We start from the raw sequence: 24864 nt of genomic DNA, 5'->3' as shown, positions 1-24864 counted from the left end.
AGAAAAGATCAATCTTAGCAACAGATGAGAATATTGTGTGTATTACACAAAAATGTGATGAAATAATAAGTTTATCACTAGCATCCCAACAATAACTAGCAAACTTATTTGAAACACTATTAGCTAGAAAATACTGTTGCTATTATTGGTAGACAAATGCTTATTGTATTCATGTTTTTCCTCCAAACACTTTTAAAACTTTTGACCCTTCCTGGAGGTTCATCCCTCCAACCTGATTTAAAATCATGCCAAGACTCTTCCTTTCTGCTGGCTAAAAGGCTCCATAGCTTTATATTGTCTTGAACCTGTCTCTAATAAATACATACAGTTTGATGCTTGTTAGCAGCCTCATCCAGGCATGCCATAAGGATGGCAAGTCAATTTTTAATTCATTCATGGGATGTGAGCTCACTGGCTAGGCCAGCATTTATTGACCATCCCTAATTGCCCTTGAGAAGGTGGTGGTGATCTGCCTTCTTGAACCGTTGCAGCCCATGTGTTGTAGGTACAGCCACAGTGCTGTTAGGGAGGGAGTTCCAGGATTTTGACCCAACAACTGTGAAGGAACGGCAATATATTTCCAAATCAGGATGGTGAGTGGCTTGGAAGGGAACTTCCAAGTGGTGGTGTTCCCATGCATCTGCTGCTGTTGTGCTTCTAAATGGTAGCGGTCATGGGGTTTGGAGGATGCTGTCTAAGGAGCCTTGGTGAGTTATATACACTGCTGCCATTGTTCATTGGTGGTGGAGAGAATGAATGTTTGTAGATAGGGTGCCAATCAGGTGGGCTGCTATGTCCTGGATGGTGTTAAGCTTCTTGAGTGTTGTTGGAGCTGCACTCACCCAGGCAAGTGGAAAGCATTCTATCATACTCCTGACTTGTGCCTTGTAGATGGTGGACAGGCTTTGGAGAGTCAGGAGGTGAGTTACTCGCCGCAGGATTCCTAGCCTCTGACCTGTTTTGTATCCACAGTTTCTGGTCAATGGTAACCCCCAGGATTTGATAGTGGGGATTGAGTGATGGTAATGCCATTGAATGTCAAGGGGCGATGATTAGATTTTCTTCTGTTGGAGATGGTCATTGCTTGGCACTTGTGTGTCACGAATGTTACTTGCCACTTGTCAGCCCAAGCCTGGACATTGTCCAGGTCTGTTGCATTTGGACATGTACTGCTTCTGTATCTGAGGAGTCATGAATGGTGCTGAAATTTTTGCAGTCATGAGCGAACATCCCCACTTCTGACCTTATGATAGAGGGGAGCAGCACAGGATGGTTGGGTTGAGGACACTACCCTGAGGAACTCCTGCAGCGATGTCCTGGAACTGAGATGATTGACCTCCATCAATCACAACCATCTTCCTTTGTGCTAGGTATGATTCCAATGAGTGGAAAGTTTTCCCCCTGAACCCCATTGACTCCAGTTTTGTTAGGACTCCTTGATGACACACTCGGTCAAGTGCTACCTTAATGTCAAGGGTTGCTACTTCACCTTTGGAGTTCAGCTCTTTTGTCCATGCCTGAACTAGGGCTATAATGAGGTCAGGAGCAAAGTGATCCTGGTGGAACACAAACTGAGCATCAGTGAGCAGGTTGTTGGCTCATAGAGTCAAAGATGTTTACAGCACAGAAAGGCTGTTCGGCCCATTATGTCCATGCGGTCAACAAAGATCTGACTAACTAATCCAATTTTCTAGTGCTTGGCCCGTAGCCTTGGAGGCTATGGCAATGCAAGTGAATATCTAAATACTTCTTTAATGTTATGAGAGTTTCTGACTCAACCACCCTCTCAGACAGTGAGTTACAGACTCCCGCCACCATCTGGGGTGAAAAAAATTCTCCTTAATTCCCCTCTTAACCTTCTACCCTTAAATCTATGTCCCCTGGTTATTGACCCCTCTACTAATGGAAAAAATGCCTTTCTATCCACCCAATCTATGCCCCTCATAATCTTATACACCTCGATCTGGTCCCCTCTCAACCTGCGCTGCTCCAACGAAAACAACACCAGCCTATCCAATCTTTCCTCATAGTTCAGACCCTCCAGCCCACGCAGCATCCTGGTAAATCTCCTCTGCACCCTCTCCAGTGCAAGCACAGCCTTCCTATAATGTAGTGACCAGAACTGCATGTTGTATTCCAGTTTTGGCCTAACCAACGTTTTGTACAGTTCCAGCGTAACCTCCCTGCTCTTGTATTCTATGCCTCGGCTAATAAAGGCAAGTATCCCATATGCCTTCTTAACCAACTTATCTACGTCCCTCTGATCTTCAGTACTTTCCAGGGTCCTACCATTCTTAGTGTAATCCTTGCCTTGTTAGCCCTCCCCAAGTGCATTACCTCACACTTTTTCGGGTTGAATTCCATTTGCTACTGCTCTGCGCACCTGACCAGTCCATTGATATCCTAGCTTACAGCAGTTTACAGCTATCTTCCTCATTATTCATCATTCTACCAATTTTTGTGTCATCCATGAACTTTTTGATCATACTGCATACATTTATGTCCAAATCATTTATGTACACCACAAACAGCCAGGGCCCCAGCACTTAGCGCTGTGGAACCTTACTGGAAACAGACTTCCAGTAACAGAAACATCCCTCTACCATCACCCTCTGCTTCCTGCCTCTCAATCAATTTTGGATCCAATGTGTCACTTTGCCTTGTCTCCCATGGGCTCTTACTTCCTTGACCAGTCTGCCATGAGAGACCTTATCAAAAGCCTTGCTAAAGTCCATGTAGACCACATCAAATGCTTTACCCTCATCAACACTCCTGGTTACCTCCTCAAAAAATTTGATCAAATTTGTCAAACACGACTTCCCCATAACAAATCCATGCTGACTATCCCTGATTCATCTGTGTCTCTCCAAGTGCAGATATATTCTGTCCCTTAGAATTCTTTCCAGTAGCTTCCTCAACACTGAGGTTGGACTGACTGGCTTGTAGTTTCCTGGTCTATCCCTTCCTCACTTTTTTAATAATGGGACAATGTTAGCAGCTCTCCAGTCCTCTGGTACCTCACCTGTGGCCAGAGAGGATTTGAACATTAATGCCAGGGCCCCTGATGTCTCTTCCCTTGAATCTCTCAACAGCTTGGGATGCATTTCATCCGGGCCTGCTGATTTATCCACTTTTAAGGCCGCTAAATCCGCTAGTACCTCCCCTCTCTCTGTTAATTGCTCAAATATTTCACAGTCCTCGACCCTGATGTCTATACCTGCATTGTCCTTTTCCATTGTGAAGACCAACACAAAGTATTCATTGAGGACTGTACCCACGTCTTCCGGGTCCACACACAGATTACCTCTATGGTCCCTAATTGGCTGTACTCTCCCTAGTTATTCTCTTGCTCTTTATTTATTTAAAAAAAATTCTTTTTGAGTTGTCCTTTATTCTACCCACCAATGCTTTCTCAAGCACTCTCTTAGCTTTCCTAATTTCCTTTTTAAGTGCCCCCCTGCACTTTTTATACTCCTCTAGGAACTCTATCATGTTGAGCCCTGGGTATCTGCCATAAGCTTTTCTTTTTTCTTTATCCTAACTTTTATGTCCCTTGACATCCAGGGTTCTTCGGACTTGGTCCTCCCCTTTGTCTTTACGGGAACATATTTACCCTGTACTCTCACTATTTCCTCCTTGAATGCCTCCCACTGCTCTGACACAGTTTTATCTGTAAGTAGCTGCTCCCAGTCCAGTTGGGCCAAATTGTATCCCATCTTAGGAAAATTAGCCTTTCCCCAGTTCATAACTTTTATTCCCGGCCCTACCTTATCCTTTTCAATAGTTATCCTAAATCTAACTGAGCTATGGTCACTATCTCCAAAATGCACCGTACTAATACATCTTCTACCTGCCTGGGCTCATTTCCGAATATTAGGTCCAGAACTGCCTCCTCCCTTGTTGGGCTTTCTACATACTGGCTAAAAAATGTTCTCCTGAATGCAACTTAAGAATTTTGCTCCCTCCCTACCTTGCACACTAAAACTATCCCAGTTAATATTTGGGTAGTTAAAATCCCCCACCATTACTGCCTTATTATTCTTACAGTTCTCTGAAATTTGATTGCATATTTGATCCTCTAGCTCTCCTTGACTGTTTGGGGGCTATAGTACACACCCGAAGGTGTGTTTGCCCCTTTTATGCTTTTCACTTCTACCCATATGGCTTCCATTTGATGATCCTTCCAAGATATCATCCCTCCTCACTGGTATAATTGATTCCTTGATCAATATTGCGACCCCCGCTCCTCTTCTATCCCCCTCTCTATCTCGACTGAATATGCTATAACCAGCAATGTTGAGCTGCCAATCCTGCCCTTCTTTTAGCCAGGTCTCGGTCAAAGCTATGTTATCATACTACCATGTACCTATCTGTGCCCTCAGCTCATCTGTCTTATTTCTCAGGCTCCTTGCATTAAAATATATTCCATTTAGCTTTGCTAAACTCACTTCTTCCTTACCTAGCCTATGTTTCCTCTGTCTTCCAGACTCACGAGCGTTTTAACTTCTAATTCCATCTCAGCTTCTCTCCTCTCTAAACTACTTTTCAGGATCCCACCCCCCTGCCAATTTAGCTTAAATCCATCCCAACAGCAATAGCAAACCTCCCCGCGAGGATGTTGGTCCCGTTCCTGTTCAGATGTAACCTGCCCAACTTGTACAGGTCCCACCTGTACAAGTCTGTTTGCAGGACCTCATTTCTCTTTCTTCCTATGTCATTGGTCCCAACATGGACCACGACCTCTGGCTGAGCACTGTCCACCTTCAAAATGCCCTGCAGCTGTTCCATGACATCCTTGACCCTGGCACCTGGGAAGCAAAAAAACCATCCTGGAGTCACAGCTATGGCCTCAGAACATCTGTCTACTCCCCTCACTAATGAATCCCCTACCGCTATTGCCCTTCCGCATTTCTTGTTCCGCCCGTGAGCAGCTGGACCACCCACAGTGTCATGGCTGTGGCTCTGGTCGGCCTCCACAGAGGAACTGTCACACTCCCTGTTTTCCAAGGCCGAAAAATGATTTGCGAGTGAGATGCACTTGGAGGATTCCCTCACTACCTGTCTGGTCCCCTTCTTCTGTCTGACCGTCACCCATTCCCTCTCTGCTTGCACTTCCTGAAGCTGTGGTGTGACCACGTCCTGTGCTATCCACGAACCTCTCAGCCTTGTGAATGCACCGTAATGCCCCCAGCTGCTGCTCAAGCTCCAAAACCCGGAGCTCGAGTTGCTCCAGTCGGAGGCACCTCCTGCACACATGGTCATCCAGACTGCCAGGAGCATCTAGGATTTCCCACATAGCGCAGGATGTGCAAATCACAGGACTGAGCTCCCCATACATATCTTAACTAAATGGAATATGGACCCTTGCTTTTATTTTTCACTTACTCCTACTTGAGGATAGACTAGATTCTAGAACCTCTAGTTGCCTGTCCCAAGGTCCTCCTCTCATTCTCCTCTAGGTGCTGCTGACTGCCTGTTCCAGGGTCCTCCTCTCTCACTCTTGTCTAAGTGCTGCTGACTGCCTGTCCCAGGGTCCTTCTCTTGCACTCTCCTTTAGGTGCTGCTGACTGCCTGACCTCGAGTCCTCCTGTCACACTCTTCTCACATTTGCTAAGCAAATACCGCTTGATAGCACTGTTGATAACCCCTTCCATCACTTTACTGATCATGCAGAGTAGACAGATGGGGCTGTAATTGGCTGGGTTGGATTTGTCCTGTTTTTTGTGTACAGGATATACCTGGGCAATTTTCCAGATTGTAGGGTTGATGACAGTGTTGTAGCTGTACTGGAACAGCTTGGCTAGGGGTGCAGCAAGTAATGGAGAACATGTCTTCAGCACTTTTGCTGGAATAGTGTCAGGGCCCATAGCCTTTGCATTATCCAGTGCCTTCAGCCGTTACTTGATACCACGTGGAGCAAATCGAGTTGACTGAAGACTGGCATCTGTGATGCTGGGGACCTGTGGAGCAGGCTGAGATGGATCATCCACTCCGCACTTCTGGTTGAAGATTGTTGTAAATGCTTCAGCCTTCTCTTTTGCATTGATATGCTGGGCTCCCCCATCATTGAGGATGGGGATATTTGTGAAGCCTCCTCCTCCAGTGCGTTGTTTAATTGTCCACTACCATTCACAACTGAATGTGACAGGACTGCAGAGCTTAGATCTGATCCATTGGTTGTGGAAATTGCTTCATTCTGTCTATTGCTTGCTGCTTACGCTGTTTGGCACAGAAGTAGTCTTGAGTTGTAGCCTAACCAGGTTGGCACCTCATTTTTAGGAATGCCTGGTGCTGCTCCTGGTATGCCCTTCTGCACTCTTCATTGAACCAGGTTTGATCCCCTGGCTTAGTGGTAATGATAGAGTGGGGAGCCGGGCATAATATTGTGGTTGCGTACAGTTCTGCTGTAGCCGATGGCCCATAATGCCTCATGGATGCCCAGTCTTGAGTTGCTAGTCTGTTTGAAGTCTATCCCATTTAGCATGGTGGTAGTGCCACAGAACACGGTGCAGGGTATCCTCATTGTGAAGATGGAACTTCATTTCCACAAGGACTGTGCGTTGGCATTCCTACTGATGCTGTCATGGACAGATATCTGCAGCAGGCAGGTTGTTGAGGATGAGGTCAAATATGTTTTTCCCTCTTGTTTGTTCCCTCACCACCTGTCACAGAGCCAGCCTAGCAGCTATGTATTTTAGGACTTGGCCAGCTCAATCAGTAGTTGTGCTGGTGTGGAAAATGTAAGTGGTGCACATCAGTAATCCGTTGAGGTGGAATGTTGGGGAATCTTGCTGGGTTGCTAATCAGTGCAGTATCTAGCACAGGATTGGAAGTGGGTAAAAGTTTAGTTCTCAGACACCAGCATCCCTTGTGAAGTAGTCACAGAACCAAACAAACAATGGACTCATGATAGGCTCTGTTTACCCTCGTCCAGCTGGGTGGGACTGCACTTGACTGGTTCCATGCTTATCTGTCATAGCCAGAGAATCAGCTGTAATGGTCGATACCTCTGGAGTCCCCAAGAAGGATCTATCCCTGGCCCCTTCCTGTTTCTCAACAGGATGCCCCTGATGACAGGATTAAACAAACAGAAATTTCCTCTGAATAAATATTGGGAAGATCAAAGCCATTGTCTTTGATCCCAACCCTAAACTCCATTCCCCAGCCATTGACACCTTCTCTCTCCCCAACAGCGGTCGGAGGCTGGACACGACTGTTTGCAACCTTGGTGACACTTTTGTCCCCGAGATGAGCTTCTTACCACATATCCACACCATCACTAAGGCTGACTATTTCCACCTCTGTAACATTACCTGACTCCACACCTTCCTCAGCTCATCCACTGCTGAAACACTCATCAATCCTTTTTTACGTCCAGACATGGACTATTCCAGTATCCTCCTGGTCAGCCTCCTACATTCTACCTTCTGTAAACTTGAGGTCATCCAAAACTCTGATGCCCATTTCCTAACTCCCATCATCTCATTGGCCCAGCATCCCTGTGCTTGCTGACCTACATTGGCTCCCAGATGAACAATGCCTTATTTTTAAAAAACTATTATCCATTTTTTTCAGATCCCTTACTTGCTTTCCCCTTCACTTTGCCTTGCCCCTCCCTATCTCTGTAACCTCGTCTGGCTCTACAACTCCACAAGATAATCTGCGCTTTTCCAATTCTGGCCTCTTGGACATCTCTGATTTTAATCGCTTCACTATTGGCAGCTCTGCCTTCAGCCACCAAGTCCCTAATCCCTGGAAATTCCTCCTGAAACCTCTCCTTCCTCCAGTAAGATGCTGTTTAAACTTACCTGTTTCACCAAACTTTCCGTCACCTGCCCTAATATCTCTGGTTTTGACTTGGTGCCCAAAATAGTCTGATTATGTTCATGTTCAATTATGTTAAAGGCACTTTGTAAATGGAGATTGTAGTTTATTTCTTTTTTTATAGTCTCATTTACATGAACTGTATCAAAGTCGGTACTGTATTGAAATTGCTGATCCTCTATTGGAAAATAATTCTGTGAAAATAACCAGTTTTGGTATTTGTTTTAAAATTGTCACTGAACAGAAGTTACTGCAGTTAATGTTTAAGTTAATGGGGTGTACTCTAAGCAGTACTAGGGCAAAGGATATTTTGACTTTTATAGGGGATGATTACTTGCCATTGCATGGTAATGAACCATGATCCTTTTTTGTTTCTATAGAACACTAATAATCGGGGCTGTTGGTTCAGTGTTGTTGGACTGGTATGGCTGGGAGAGCGTGTTTTACTTCTCTGGCCTCCCTTCTATTCTGTGGGCCTACTGTATGTGGAAATATTTTCTTAAAGGAGAAGGTAAATATGCATCATTATTTAGTTATAACTCCTGTCTATTCTTTTTGTCAGTGAGATTTGCTATTCCTCTGTGCATTTATGTTCGCTTTGTGATGACGTTCGTAACAATTTATGTCATATAGACCAGATTATATCTTTGGAAAATTTGGGCAACAATCTAGTGAATTCAAAGGACAATAAAGTCATGTGGAGAAAATTCTTTGGAAGTGCTCCTGTCTGGTAAGTGACTGTAGTGTTCTTTCCTGATGGTTAAAAAAAGAAAGAATTTGTTTTTTGATAGCTTATTTCACAACCTGAGGGATAACTATTTCCTAGGACATTTGGAGATCTCCCCTGCTCTTCTTCAAATAGTACCATAGCTACCCTATGTTAAAGTGATCAGAATGTGAAGGGAAGCACTGTATCTCCAAAGGTGAGGGTTGATGCTTTATTTTTAATAACCTAGTTGTAATCAAAATTTGAACTTGACATATGGTGGAATAAAGGTAAATTAATCTCATCAATTCTGTACTTGGTATTTAAGAAAATGACTGATTAACTTTATGTTTTGGGGGCATTTTGTGTTTTGTGAAAACTCTGACTTTGTAAAGTTGTATTTTTAAAGCTTCCGATCTAGGGCTTTCTAATTTGCTTAGGTACCATATGTAATGTGAATCCAAATGCATCCTTTTGATTCATCACCTTATAGGGTTTTTCTTTTTTTCTTCTATTTTCTTTAGTTTTGAATTGTTATGGGACAGATTGGAGTGTGTGATAAGGGCTGATCTGTTAGAATTTATAACCCATTAGCTTCAGGATGATAGCACCTCTTTTAATTCTTGCTTTGAGATGTTTTTTACTTCAAAAGATGCTATATAAATGCAAATTGTGTTGATTCTGAAAAGGGAAAAGGACTTGGCTGTATTGATTATCTGTCAATTTGTCACTAGTAGTTTTTTTTTAACAAATATTTTATAGTAGAGCTCAGCACAGAGATATCATGGCACTGAAATAATGCTGCAACAGTTCATATCTCTGGAGACCAATTAGCAAAGGCATAACATCCAGCCTCCTCCAGCCATTATCAAAACCTCTTGGATATGAAAGATAATCTTCAGTGACCTTAGATTGAATTTGTCACCTAAAATGTTGAAATTCCAGCAGGATTTAACTTTTTTGTCGAGAAGAAGTGAAATTGCAGGACTTGGGTGTAGTTTTGTACGTGGAAAACATTTTCCTTTTAAAGGTGAGATTTGGAATATCATTGACATACTATGTTACTTAGTTAGACAAGGTTTCCCTTTGCCAGAGCTGGTTTTGGATGGGGTTTCTAGACTCTAGATGGCAGCATTTACATTAGTATTAACATAGTTACATTCAAATGAAACCTCTGTAAATGCCTCACAATTAATTTGAATTGTTTCACAAGTGAGATTCAGAATTTGTAACCGGTGCTTGGGAGTGGCACATCTGTCAGACTTTGATTGAATATTGTTTTGCTATGCAATGTTTTAAATACAATTTAAGGACCTCCTTATACACATACTTGAGATATATAATTTCTCCACATTGTAAAAATATCCAAATATATTTTAGCCACTTTTAAATTGATGAAATATATTGGTCAAAGATAAAAGATAAAGGTGAAGGAGGAATACAGATCTGATTTCAGTTTGGGCTGTTAAATGGATCCAAGCCAGATGGTGAAATAAGAAACAAGACACAGATCGTTTCCTTGTTAGTAGGTTTATTCACAGGATGCAGCATTTCAGATTTCTGCCTCCCAACTACCACCCCAGTGTTCCAGCTGACTCTCTTAGTAGGTGATCCCAGTCACAGAATCTCAGAATTTTAATGGCATAGAAAGAGACCATTCGTCTCATCGTGTCTGCACCGGCTCTCCAAATGAGCATTATGACCTAGTGCCATTGCCCTGCTTTTTCGCTATACCCCTGCACATTGTTTCTATTCAAATAATTATCTCTTGCCCTCTTGAATGCCTCGATTGAACCTGCCTCCACCACACTTCCAGGCAGTGCATTCCAGACTCGAATCACTCGTTGTGTAAAAAAGTTTTTTCTCATGTCACATTTGCTTCTTTTGCAAATCACGTTAAATCTGTGCCCTCTTATTCTTGATCCTTTTAGGAACAGGAACACTTCTCCCTATCGACTTTGTCCAGCCCCCTCATGATTTTGAACATCTCTACCAAATCTACTCTTAGCCTCCTTCTCTCCATGAAGACCAGTCCCAACCTCTCCAATCTATCCTCATGGCCGAAGTTTCTCATCGCTGGAACTATTCTTGAAGGCCTCTTCTGCACATCCTCCAATGTGTTCACATCCTTCCTATAATGTGGCACCCAGAACTGTACACAATACTCCAGCTGAGGTCTAACAAGTATCTTATATAAATTCAGCATAACCTCTTTGCTCTTGTACTCTATGCCACTATTAATAAAGCCCAAGATACTATATGCTTTATTAATTGCTCTCGCCACCTGTCCTGCCACCTTCAATGACCTATGCACATATACACCCAAGTCTTTCTACTCCTGCACCCCTTCAAAATTTCACCCCTTATTTTATGTTTTCTGTCCATGTTCTTCCAAAATGCATCATCTCACACTTCTCTGCATTGAACTTCATCTGCCTCCTATCTGCCCACTCCACTAACTTGTCTATGTCCTCTTGAGGTTTCACTCTATTCTCCTTGTAGTTCACAAGCTTTATATCATCCGCAAACTTTGAAATTGCTCCCTGCACACCGAGATCTAAATCATTAATATATATCAGGAAAAGCAAGGGCCACAACACCGATTCATGGGGATCTCCACTACAAACCTTTCTCCAGCCCAAAAAATATCCATTGACCATTACTCTCTGCTTCCTATTTTTGAGACAATTTTGTATCCACGTTGCTACTGTCCCTTTTATTCCATGAGCAATAACTTTTCTCACAAGTCTGTTGTGTGGCACTGTGCAAAATACCTTTTGAAAGTCCATGTATACCACATCAACAGCATTACCCTTATCGACCTTTTCTGCTACCTTTTCAAAAAACTCCAGCAAGTTAGTTAAACATGATTTCCCTTTTAGAAATCCATGCTGGCTCTTCCTTAGCAACCCATATTTTTCCATGTGATTACTAATTCTACCCCGAATAATTACCTCTAGAATCTTGCCCACCAATGAAGTTAAACTGACTGTTCTGTAATTGCTGGGCTTATCCTTACAACCTTTTTAAAACATGGATGTAACATTTGCAATTCTCCAGTACTCTGGCACCACCTCTGAGCCTAGGGAAGAATGAAAGATTATGGCCAGTGCGCCCCTGCAATTTCTACTCTCACTTCCTTCAATATCCTTGGATGCATTGCGTCCAGTCCCGATGCCTTGTCAACTTTAAGTACCGACGGTCTATTCAACACTTCCTCCTTATCAATTTTGAACCCTTCTAGTGACAGAGCTTCCTCGCTTGTCACCATGGCCTGGGTAGCATCTATCTTCTTGGTAAAGGTGGATGCAAAGTATTCATTTAATACCTCAGCCATGGCCCCTATGTCCATGTGTAAATTGCCTTTTGGGTCCCTAATTGGCCCTACTCCTTTTACCACCCTTTTACTATTTATATGCCTAGATTCCCATTTATGTTGGCTGCCAGTCTTTTTTCATAATCTCTCTTTGCTTCTCTAAAATGTTTTACCATCTCCCCTCTGAACCTTCTGTATCCCTCTTGGTTCTCAATTGTATTTTCCACCTGACACCTGTCATAAGCACACTTTTTCTTCTTTATCTTAATTTCCATCACCTTTTTCATCCAGAGAGCTCTGGATTTGTTTGCCCTACCTTTCTCTTTCGATGGAATATACCTTGATTGTGCTCAAACCAATTCTTTTTTAAAGGTAGCCCTTTGTTTCCTGCCAATCTTTTGTTCCAGTCTATCTGGCCCAGCTCTGTTCTTGCCCCATTGAAGTTGGCTCTCACCTCATGCAGTTAATTATTTTTACTCTGGATTGCCTATTGTCCTTTTCTATCATCATCCTAAAACGTACAATACGATGATCACTGTCTCCTAAATGTTCCTGCACTGACACTTGATCTACTTGGTCCACCTCATTTCCAAGAACCAGGTCCAACGGTGCTTCTTTTATTGAACACATATTGCTGTAGAAAATTCTCCTGAACACAATCTAGGAACTTTTACCCCTCTCCGCCCTTTACTCTACCATTGTCCCAGTCTACATTTGGGTAATTAAAGTCCCCCATTATAACTACTCTATAATGCCTGCCTCCCTCTGTAATTTCCCTGCAGATTTGTTCTACGTCCTTCTCACTATTTGATGGTCTACACTGAGCAATGTAATTGCATCCTTTTTGTTCCTTTAGCTCTAGCCGAATTGATTCTGTCCCTGAACACTCTGGGACATCCTCTTTCTCCAGCACTGCAATGTTCTCCTTAACCAATACTGCCACCCCTCCTCCTTTCCTATCTTTTCTGAACACCTTATACCCAGAGAATATTTAACACCCAGTTCTGCTCTTCCTTGAGCCAAGTCTCTGTTATCGCCACAACATCATATTTCCACATGGCAATCTGCGCCAGTAACTCCCCAATCTTTCTTACTATACGCCGTGCATTCACATACATGCATAGTAACCCTGATTTAGATTTTGTTACTTTTTCCCTTACCCCAAATTTACCTATTAACTTACTGTTCTCTATACTAGTGCTGTCTGTCCCTCCCAGTATTTTGTGCACCCTGGTATTCCTCTCTAATATTTTCTCTTGGTTCCCACACCCCTGTCAAGTTAATTTAAAGCCCTCCCAACAAGGAACTCAGTCCCGGCTCTGTGCAGGTGCAACCTGTCCAGCTTGTACAGGTGCCATCTTCCCCAGAGCCAGTCCCAGTGTCCATGGAATCTAAAGCCCTCCCTCCTGCACCATCTTTCTAGCCACACATTCATCAGCCTTATCCTCCTATTTCTGTACTCACTGGCATGTAGCACTGGAAGCAATCCAGAGATTATTACATTTGATGCCTTGCTAATTTTCTACATAGCTCCCTAAATTCTGATTGCAGGACCACATCCCCCTTCCTACATAAGCCATTGGTACCAGTGTGGACCGTAACCTCTGGCTGATCACCCCCAGAAGAATGTCCTACAGTCGCTCTGTGACATCCTTGAGCCTGGCATCAGGGAGGCAACATACCATTCTGGAGTCATGTCTACGGCCACAGAAATGCCCATCAGTTGCCCTAACCAATGAATCCCCTATCATTATAGCTCTTTCTTTCTTTCTTCTTCTTCCCCTCCTGTACAGCCGAGCTGCTCGTGGTACCACAATCTTGGCTCTGACTGCACTCCCCTGAGGAACCTGTGCCCTCACCAGCTTCCAAAACAGAAAACTGATTTGTGAGCGTGACCCAGGTGACTCCTGCACTACCTGCCAACTTCTCTTGGACTGGGTGGCGGTCACCCATTCTCTCTCTGTCTCCGGGCCCTTAAGCTGCGATGTGACCACCTCTCTGAACATGCTATCCACGTAGCTCTCAGCCTTGCGGGTGCACCACAGTGACTCCTCACGGAACTCCCCCAGTCACCTCTGCTGTCACAGCTCCTTTTCAACGCCTGGCTCCTCTCGCGCTCCTTTTCAACGCCCGGCTCCTCTCGGGCTCCTTTTCAACGCCCGGCTCCTCTTGCACTCCTTTTTCAAAGTGCTCAATCAAACAATGCCCATCACTTGTACCTTTAACAACATAGGGCAGGATTTTAGTTTGGTGGGTGCACGCGATTGGCAGGCCCGGGAGTGGCTGGGGAACAGACCCCTGACTGCGATCGGCCCCTGGCCATAATTTCACGCTGGCTGGCCAGTTAACGGTCAGCCAGCATGAAACGCATGCTGAAAGGCTCAGCGCTGCGTGGGTGGGGGCGGGAAGAGGGTGAGCATTGAAGTCCACGCAGGCGCGGACGAGTGCGGAATGAATGCACCCTGAAGGCAGAGAGCTACCTCGGAGCTGAAAAATTTAAAAGCAATAAAAGGAGATTTTAAGTTCCAGAAAAAATGCCCACACATCAGAATCATTCACCTGGACATATACAAGATGAAAATTCTGTCGATACATTTTTTAAATTTAATAATGGAAACCTCATCCCGCCCGTGGATGAGGTTTCCTGAAAAATGCAAAGGCCGCCTGGCTGATTCGCCTGCCCGCCAACCGTAACATTGGATGGGCAACAAAAAATCTCAGCTAATTACAACTTTAATGGCCTTAATAGGCCTCTTAATTGTCGGCGGGCGCACTTGCGACTCACGCACCCGCCCGCCGACCAAAATATCGCACGAATGCATGATGACATCGGGACACTCGCCTGATGTCATCACGCGCTACTTCACGCTCGAGCGGGTCAGGCGCGCACCCGCATGCCAAGCGAAAAATTCTGCCCGTAATCAACAAGCAATTAACAGATTCCCTTACCTTACACAAAAAGCTTTATAGCATATCGAAACATACTTAACATACAAAGCAATCAAAGAAAAAAATTGATTTTCCATTATTCTTATGTCATGACACAAGATGTCCCTCTTCTAGGACGTCCAATAATTTCTTGGAGCAAGCATTTCTCTTTGTAAAATAGTCTGACAATTGGTGACTTGTGTCGACCCATTTTATTTTAGAATTCACTTTTCTTTCCAACATTTCCTTTATACTGTCAAGGTCAATCTTCAAACTTTTCTCAGTGACACGCTTTGTTGAACATTATCCCAAAGAGAACAGTTATTCGCATAGCATTCCATGGGAAAACTTTTCTCTGAATGCCCCTTGTATAGGATTTCTTTCAAAATGTTATATAAATGCTATTCCTTCTATTCGAGCCAGTGTTTCTGCTGCTAGGGTACTTTTAAACACCCTTTTTATTTTCTTGGCTTCCCAGACCAAGGGATAACACTTTCCATTTCTCCTTATCAAGAATATAATAAACCCAGCCTTGCTGAAATATCCAGCCAGAAGATTGGCATGGGAAGAATCACTAAAAAGGAAAATTTTGCGCCACCCAAAGTTGGAAACTTTAGTGCATGATTTTCCTAATTTAATTTTTTAAAAGGCTGTATTTTCCCTTAGAACCTCCTCAACTGTAGGGTATTTCATCAGAGAACTTAGTTCCAATACATCATAAGTGGCAGTGGATCTTGTTTAAGTGCACAGCCAATTTAACTGTCCAATCAAAGCCTGTTTCTTCCTTGAATGCAAGATCATCTTTCTGTGAGGACCTGGCCTGATTTATCGGGATACGATTAACGCTTTCTAGATATGATTGTTGATTCAAGGTTACCCCTGACCTAGCCTGATGAATGTCTGACCCTATATATTTAAAGGCCCCAAAACCTAACTTCCAATCACAAACTCCCCTTTTTTCTTACCAATAACAAATTGCTCAAATTCCGCAGAACCTCCCCATAGAAAATCACCAATGTGCATCATAAAGATGCCTGTGAGTTTCTCTTTGTGATACCAATTAAACTTTGTTGTGTCTGCTTTCAGCTGAATACAAACTACTTTCGGCAAGCCAGACCTAACTCAGAAATACCATACCTTTGATGCATCATTTAATCCATAAACACATTTGTTTAATTTTCTTCGCTTCCCTTCTACATTACTTGCTTCTTTCGGTGGTTTCAAAAACCCATCTTTTGAAAATTTTCACCCTGCAAAAAAAAATGCGGCTTTTATATCGATCAACTTACATTCCTAGGAATATGTGGCTATGAGAGCTAAGAAAATCTTCCTGTAGTAGGGGAGCTTACTGCTACATCCTGATCACCAAATCTCTCTGGAACTCAAAGCCAGTAGTCTTGCTTTAGTAGCCATATATGTCCCATCAGGAAGCACTTTTTTTGTACAGATCCACCTGCGGGATAAGGCTGCCTGACCCCTATCTGGCATTTCAGAGTAGACACCCAATTCTTTCCAACCGTTCAACTCTTTTTGTTTTGCATCTCTTGTCGATTTATCTTTTAATTTGCCTGTGGCCACTAAAACTTCCCAATCATAAGGGCTTCAACTTCTAATGGCACTCCTAGTTTGTTCTATAGTCTTTGATCTAGTCAAACTATAGCCTCTACTTGCCCTCCTACCTTGTTCTGGACTACTGCTACCTGACTGCTCCCTCCTGTGATCAAAAGTTCTGATGCCAGTACATGATCTTTTCCTAGGGGAAGAGTCACTTCCAGATCCGCTATGGGAACTGGTACTGTGTTTTCTAACTTTCCACATGTCACCTTATTTTGCCAATCTATAGATCTTACCTCTTGTCCATCATCTTGAACAATTTGCCAATGTTTGAATTTGCCAGTGGCTTTCCCTACTCTTCTGACACTGGTCACTTCCCTCCTTCACTGGACCTTTTCTGGTATGTATGTAAACCCAGTATCAACTTTCAGCAGCTGTCCCTTGGGTAAAATAGCCCTATCCTTTGTATCATTACCTCTTTGTCTGTGTCATCCAGCCCCTTATCTACCATAACAAAAACAGAATTACCTGGAAAAACTCAGCAGGTCTGGCAGCATCGGCGGAGAAGAAAAGAGTTGACGTTTCGAGTCCTCATGAAGGGTCATGAGGACTCGAAACGTCAACTCTTTTCTTCTCTGCCAATGCTGCCAGACCTGCTGAGTTTTTCCAGGTAATTCTGTTTTTGTTTTGGATTTCCAGCATCCGCAGTTTTTTATTTTTAACCCCTATCTACCATATTCTGTTCCTCATAACCATCAAATGTGAGGTACAGGGGCTCATCATCTTCTACAAATTGCTGAGATTCTGCAAGTTTATAATCAACCCTGATTAATCTGGATGAATGTACCCTAATAGATTGATTACAATGTTGGAGAATTAGTGTCTTCCTATTACACCCTATCACTTTAGCCGGACCTTTCCACTCTTTCTGACTCTCTTTTACAGTATACTAAATTCCAGGATTAAAGTTATCTCTGACAGTCTTATGCAATGCCATAAAGTTTGCCAATTTTTCTCTGAAACTTATGCCTTAATTAATTCCCCTATCCCTGCATGTAGGCTATTTGAAAAAGGTGCAACTAATTGTAGTTCCCTCCAAGACTGGGTTGACCACAGACCATGGAAGGTATTTTTGGATTTCTCTTGTAGACCACCTGATACGACTATATCCTCCAACCATTTGAAGTGAGCTCTTTGCATTGACTGCCCAAGCCAGGGCAGATGTTAGCTTACAATTTTGATGGCCAGCCAAGATCATATGGACCATCTGATTAATCACTGTGTGTCTTCTTTCATAAAGCCCATTACTGAAAAGACTTTCAGCTGCAGTGTTCATCACAACAATGTTCATAATTTCACGCTTGTCTAAATACATCATTGGCAATTTTCCCCCTTCCCCCGCCCACCCCCAGTCAGGAATTTAGCCAGTGCCCCCAGTGCGGCCCTAATCCATGTTCCATGACTTTATCCACAATTACTCTTTTGTCTTCTCCATGTGTTACTGTAGATAGACTGAATCTTGTTTCCATGTCTATGAAATATAAAATGATAATATTTCTATCCTTGTCCCACACCCTCAAATCCATGGATTCTACTTCATTAAAGTCTCCTACTAATGGGCAGTGATGGTGTCCTCCAATACTTTTTTTTACATATATCACATTTTTCACTAATCTCTTCAATAAGCTTTGTGTACTCATCATCAACTACCCTTGTATCCTTTAGTAGGATTTTTAATCTGTGACAAGGGGTATGAGCAAATTGTCCATGTAGTTTTAAGACATTTTGCTTTTTTTCTTTCAAATTCCTATCACCTGATGCCATTAACACTTATTTAACATTCTGATTAGAGATGCTAAGTTTTGTTAAAGGGATGCAATAATATCCTGATTGAATAAATTGCATATTTACTGACTTTCCAAAGATAATTGTTTTATCATGTTCCATGTCCAATTTCATTTGTGCCTTTTCATGAATGATTTGCTCAGCAGCAAGGGTATCTCACTAGATACTACATCTATACTAATAAAGTGGCTTAACTCAGCTCTTTTGCATGGAATCACCACTTTTCTCAGTGACTTTAAAGTGTTGTCATTCCCAAACCTGAAGCAAGTAGAACTTTTATATTCCTCCATCTTACTTCAATCCTCAATACTGAGGGAATCTAAATAACATTTCAACCAATCTGTTCTATCTGTGGATGTGCAGCCAATGTCCAACATGGCACAATTAAATGAGTCTGCAACTAATGCACTCATTACCTGACTTAAACTTCTCGTGATGAATACAATTCCCTCAGATTGATCAATATTGTCATCTCTCCCTTCTGAACCTTCCATGCCATGTGTCACCTCAAAAACACTGTTGTTCTGTTTTGTACATTTTACCGCATTGATATTTTGAATCACATCTAAAAAACCTGTGAATAATTCCTAAGGCATTTCCAGGGTTCATTCTTCTGCTATTATTACTCCATTCCTGTTGTCTGCCAGATCTGCCAAAAATGTCTCTATTCTCATTTCTTTTGTCTGTGATTCTTCTGTTGTAGTGATACCTGCGCCCCATATCAGAATGGTCTCAAAATGCCATGAGCATTGGACCCTCTATCTTTTGTGCCACCGCCAAACGCCCCATTTATGCTATGATACCAGCTGGAAATGACTACATTCCCAGGAATTTTTTTAAAGCCTCAGACACCTGATCCAAAAGCATGTCCCTTTCTGAGAATCCTAACTCCAGTTAAGACCAAGAGTGTGACACTTTAGCACTATCCAACAATTGAAAGCAAGCACTGAAGCAGGAATTTCCAAAGAGAATTTCTGCAACCTTGTATATAATCTGTTAAATTCCATGATATATTCCCCCATGGAATAATCATCTGTCTTTCTAAATTTATCAATGTCTGACCATGCCTCGTATGCATTTAATAGGTCATCTTTCTTATAAATTTTATCCATAAACTTTAATAGAATATCCAAACCTTCCTCTCTGCCCAACTGCTGGGCCTCGAGCTTTGAAAATACTTTGCATCTGATCCTGTTTTTGTTAGGAAGTGACATTGGCCAGGCCACACCTTGCTTTTCTTTGGTAAGGATGTAACCCGTGTCTACATATTTACTTAGTTTTCCCATTGTTGATTAGGTTCAGACTCGGGGACCATCAGTGAGAATTCAAACCCCGATACTTTACACTTGGTTTCAGCCATTCATCTCAAGAGTAACACCGATTACAATCTTAAACCTAAAAAAAATTCTTCTTGGTTTCCAATCTTTACTTTTAGGCTACTGTCCTCTGCTACCATGTTAAATGGATCCAAGCCAAATAATGAAGTACGAAAGATACACATTATTTCCTTGTTAGTACGTTTATTCACAGGATGCAATGTTACAAATTTCTGCCTCTTAACTGCTACCCCAGTGTCCCAGCTGACTCTCTATATGAGATCTCAGTCCTTTATCAAACAATGCCTCTCGCTTGTGTATCTTTAACAACATAAGCAACAAACCATTAACATGAACTGTGAAACAACAGCTAACCTTAATGTTTCTGTATGTGATACTTTGTTGCATAGGTGTTCTAGATTCCACATTTGAAATTCCTCTCTGTCTGGTGGAAATTGGGCAGGGGAAGTTAAAAGAGAATGAGGGATTTGCCCACTGGGCTCCAGTCCCGATTTTAAACCTGCCCAAAGCCGGTCAAGTTCTTCCCTTAATACGCAGATCTTTGATAATGGAGTGAGGTCCCAATTACAAAATTAACCTAAGGCCTAAATAGTGGTGAGGCCTGAAGAACAAAAGCAGAAAATGCTGGAAACACTCTACAGATCTGGCAGCATCTGTGGAGAGAAAAACAAAGTTAATGCTTTAGGTTAATGACTTTTCAACAGAATAGAAAAAAACTAGAGATGCAGCAGGTTTTAAGCAAATACAGAGGCAGAGAAAGGAGGGAGGGGAACAAAAAAGGTTAAGGTGGAAGACAGGATAGATTAAATGCCAAAAGTGACAAAAGGTCAAGGTAAAAGGAGATGGTAATGGGACAAGTAAAGAAACAAATGATGGGTTTAGAGGAGGTGTGAATGGGAATAGCAGAATCACCAACAGCTGTTGTCCACAAAGCAAACAAAAATAAGGGCAAGGGTTGTGATATGAAATTGTGGAACTCTGTGTTAAGTCCAGAAGGCTGTTAAGTGCCAGATTGAAAGATGAGGCTCCTCAAGCTTACATCGAGCCTCATTGAACCAAGTGGAAGGCTGAGGACAGGGAAGTCTGAGTGGGAGTGGAGCGGAGAATTAATATGACAGGCAACTGGAAGCTCAGGGTCATGTTTGTGGACTTCACAGGTGTTCAGAACAGCTGTTGCCCTTTTTGCATTTGGTTTTCCCAATAGAATATACTAAATTGAAAGAAGTACGTGCTTTTCTGTTTCACTTGGGAGGTCTCCTGGCCAAAGAAATGAGCACAGAAGTGAAGACAGCAGAAGAAGAGCCCAGTCTCAAGCTGAGCTTGAAACTCTTTTGAGGTGGGTTGTAAAGTGAAGGCTGTAAAGTGTCTAATCAGAACATGAGCTGCTGCTCAAAAACAGAATTACCTGGAAAAACTCAGCAGGTCTGGCAGCATCGGCGGAGAAGAAAAGAGTCGACGTTTTGAGTCCTCAGAGGACCCATCAGCCTTGGTATTCAACAGATAATCCTCTGCCATTTCTGCTAGCACTAGCATGCGCCACAACCAAAGACATCTTTATCCCCTTTCCTCCCCTCTTAAGCATTCCAAAAGGACCAATCGCTCAGTACACCCTGTCTTCTACTCTGTCACTCCCAAAATCCACTCTCCTTGGCACCTTCCCAGGAAACCACAGTAGTTACAAAATCTGCCCTTTTACCTCCTCCATTTTTACTTCCTAGAGCCCCAAACAATCCTTCCAGGTGAAACGGGGGTGTACTTTTACTTGTACTTTGTTTCAATTTAGTATACTGTACTCACTGTTCATGATGCATCAGGGAAACCAAATGCAGATTGGGTAACCACATCTGGAGGACACTTGCATTTGTCTGCAAGTGAGTCTGTGAGCTGGCGGTCACTTGTCATTTTAATTCTCTGGCCCACTTCCACTCTGACCTCTTTGTCCTCAGAATTCTTCTCAATTCTAATAAGCTTCAATGTAAGCTCAAGGAGCAGCTGCTCATGTTCTGATGAGACACTTTACAGCCTTCCGAACTCAACATTGAGTTCAACAATTGCAAATCTTAACCTCTGTCCTTTTTCCTTTTTGGGCAGCAAGTGCTGGTGATTCTGCTATTCTCCTTTAGGCCCATCTTTTTGTTTTATGCTCCATAGCCATTTCCTTTTGCTACTTAATCTCTCCTGTCTTCCAGTTAATCACAGATCTTCCTTTTTCTCACCCCACTGAAAGCTTGCTCGACCATGCTCCCATTTAGGACTTGAAGTCAACCCCCATATCTTCCATTCAGAATAGATCTGAGGTCGATTTGAGTCAGATTCTGGCTATTTGAGAGCATGATCAATCAATGGTGATTCTTACTGAAAAAAAATTGTAGCTGTTCACAGAAATATTGAATGTACATGTTCATCGGCTGTCAAAGGTGAAACCTACATTGAATTCTTGAGCAAGTAAGTGACACCTAATTGCTGCAGAATACTTTTCTATCTTTCTTTCCCCATTCCCCCCTCTGCTGTCTATCACTTGTCATTATCTAGTTGAGAGGGCAGTAGCTTCCTTCTCCCAAGTATTTGATAAGTTGTTTGTAAGTGCTCTGGGTTGATTTGCATAAGAAAGCATAGAAATGGAAAGATCATTTGATCCATCAAGCTCTCCACTTCCAATGACCAAGTACAGCCACACTTGTGAATTGTGTACCAACCTCACCCCCAGCCAAATTTATTTTCCTCGAGAAAATGTCAGCATAAATACTCCCCAATTGGCAAAGGTGACCAACAAAACTCCAAAATGTCTATCCATTGCATTTGTAAACTATTCATCCCTAGTTGTTTAGCCTCTACAGAAAATGCAGCCAGCTAGCAACTATTCTGCCTGGTGAAAGGTTTTATCATTTCAGATCATCCATTTCCAACTAAATATTAATCTGCCTCTTTTTTTTGTGAATCAACTAAGCATCAACTTTTGCGCTGGCAGTGTTTTCCACATATCCATTATATGTGGGGAGGATGATCTTTTTTCAATCAATGGTCTTGATTGAGGCTTGTTCTTATTATACCTGTGTCTTGCAGTTCTCTGCTTATAGCTCAAAGCAGTCTTTGATTTCATCCCACCTCACACTTCCTCCAATTCCAATTAAAACAAGTTCTGTTAAATTTGAGCTAAAGTCTCCAACATTTGATCTTTGTTTCCTCTATCACAAAGCAGTTTCTGCCCTCTAACACTATTCAGTAGAAATGCACAGTTTTGACTACCTCTGCATGGGAGATTCTGTGATGTTGGTTTTTTTAATGATGTCTGCCTTTCTCAGTGTCAGTTCCCTTCACATTTTTAGCCATTTTCATCACAACTACATTTATTTTGTACTATTTAGTCTACTGCATGAAATTCTTGTAATAATGTTTGCTTTTTTAACAGGGCTGTCATTGTAGCTCATGTTTGCATCAGCGGCACTTTTTTCTGCCTTTTGTCATGGATGCCGACCTTCTTCCATGATTCGTTTCCTGAATCTAAGGTGTGTTGTCTCTCGCCTGTAAATCATATCTAGTTCTTTATAAGATATAACAATGAATTGAATAAACTATATTTTAGCAAAAACCCTTCAGAACTTTTATGTTTATATGTGGCAAGATGTTGTTTTCTCACTAAAATAATAACTTCAAGAATGTGCCTCGAAGCAGTAAGTATTCTATCCATTCTATCATTGTTCTCTGTAAACTGTAATAGTGACCATCGTGATGAGGCTCTGATCTAGTTCATAGCACCTGAAGGAAGCAATCGTTAGAGGTTTGGAATTTCTCCCTCAGGAAGGATAAAAAGTCTGATTATATGTGTCAAAGGCTGCTCTTGGGCACCTTTTTAGTAGTTGAGTGAAGTTATAACAGCAGAGGTTTGCCTACTGTTCCAATTGGAGAATGTTATATGGTATGTTGAGAATAATGGAAAGATTAAAAAAAGTTAATAATTTTACACTCATTTTCAATTGGTGCGTATCTGCAATTGTGCATAATATTAAACTTTTAAGCCCTAAACTTGGCTACATTTTTCGACTCCAGAATAGTTCAGTATGATACATTATTAATGTTAGAAGTGATGAATCTTCACACAGACGCTACTGAAAAACTGAGATTAAACAGCACAAAACATCCCTGTCTTCTACCTCTTGGCACAATGTATACAGGGCATACAGTTAACTATTTTTCAACTTCTTCAGAAACTATGAAATCTTACTCTTTTTACAGTGCAGATCATCTCCCAACATAACTGCTGAAAATTGGTAGCAAATTAGTACTTTTAATTATTGTAGAGTCACCTCTGACTTTCTGGAGACCATGCCAAGGGGTTGGTACCAATACCATTGTAAATAGAAGCAGATAGTGAAGTTATTTTTGTTATTGTTCACCTGTATATTTTTCTCCAGCCACCAGGAAATTTAATGGAGCAAAGGGAATAATTAATATTTTTTCCAACACACAGCAGTTTTTACATAAAAGAAGTGACTTTTTTGCTCCTCAAGCTTTGCCACAGGCTGGAAAAACTGGAGGTCACTGTTTTCACTGAAAGGATTTGGAAGGGCTGTGACATTCAGCCTGGCAGTGGTTTTGTCTTATTTTCACTGATTTTCCTCTTGCTAGGCAGAGTCTGTAGCATTTGAAGTTGTTTCCCTAAGCAGGTTGGTGCAATTTCCTGGAAAATAGTAGATTTTTTGCTGCATGTTGATTGTCAGGTTCCAAGAAGCTGCATTCGTTTGTCATAGTCCCTGTTAAATTATTGTTTGATTGTATATCATTTTGGAAGATATCTGCAGAGTGCTCAAAGGGTTACAGGGCAAACCCCATGAGCACTGTGCAAATACAACTATGGAGCTGAAATTTTAAAAGCATTTGTAAAGTTATTTAACTCCTCCGGCACCAGAGTGTAACTTTCCTGTTGGCACTGCCAACATGGAGCATTAAGTGCACAAAATGCATGATTGTGTGAACATTAATTGCAGTGCACACCTAATTTCCCACATACTCGACCAGCAGACAAGGCTCTTTGTCAGTGGCACAAAGTTGGAGAACTATTCACATTGGTGCATTGGAGTTTTGTGACTATTTACCAGACTCCTCATTGATAATACTGTTATCATTTCTGTCTGGGTTTCTCTGATTCTGAAATGTACATTAACTTTATATAATCTCTCTTGCGCTTCCTTTGAGATTGGAAAAGAGAATGCATTAGTATCAACAGGTGAGCAGCTGACAATATGGGAGTTTTTAATTTGATCAATTATAAATATCTTGGACGTTCAGATACTGAGATTGAATAAATGATTTTTGAGTTTAATTTGAAGAAGCACGTTCTCATTGAGAACTGACTG

General features: G+C 42.0%; 1 protein-coding gene across 6 annotated transcripts in view; it reads left to right on the top strand.

The window, feature by feature from the left end:
* LOC121287638 (solute carrier family 17 member 9-like) overlaps positions 1-24864 on the top strand; it is a 66734-nt gene that overhangs the window by 26633 nt on the left and 15237 nt on the right. For 4 of the 6 annotated variants that reach the window (XM_041205571.1, XM_041205576.1, XM_041205573.1 and 1 more), the window contains 4 exons: positions 8205-8335; positions 8458-8554; positions 20763-20846; positions 22920-23016. In XM_041205571.1, the coding sequence (XP_041061505.1) occupies positions 8205-8335; positions 8458-8554; positions 20763-20846; positions 22920-23016 (409 nt within the window). The remainder of the gene's footprint in view (positions 1-8204; positions 8336-8457; positions 8555-20762; positions 20847-22919; positions 23017-24864) is intronic. The other 2 variants (XM_041205575.1, XM_041205574.1) reach the window with 1 other exon arrangement.

The sequence above is a fragment of the Carcharodon carcharias genome, chromosome 14 (genome assembly GCF_017639515.1).
Source record: "Carcharodon carcharias isolate sCarCar2 chromosome 14, sCarCar2.pri, whole genome shotgun sequence".
Taxonomy (NCBI): domain Eukaryota; kingdom Metazoa; phylum Chordata; class Chondrichthyes; order Lamniformes; family Lamnidae; genus Carcharodon; species Carcharodon carcharias.
This window is presented reverse-complemented; position numbering and strand designations above follow the sequence as displayed.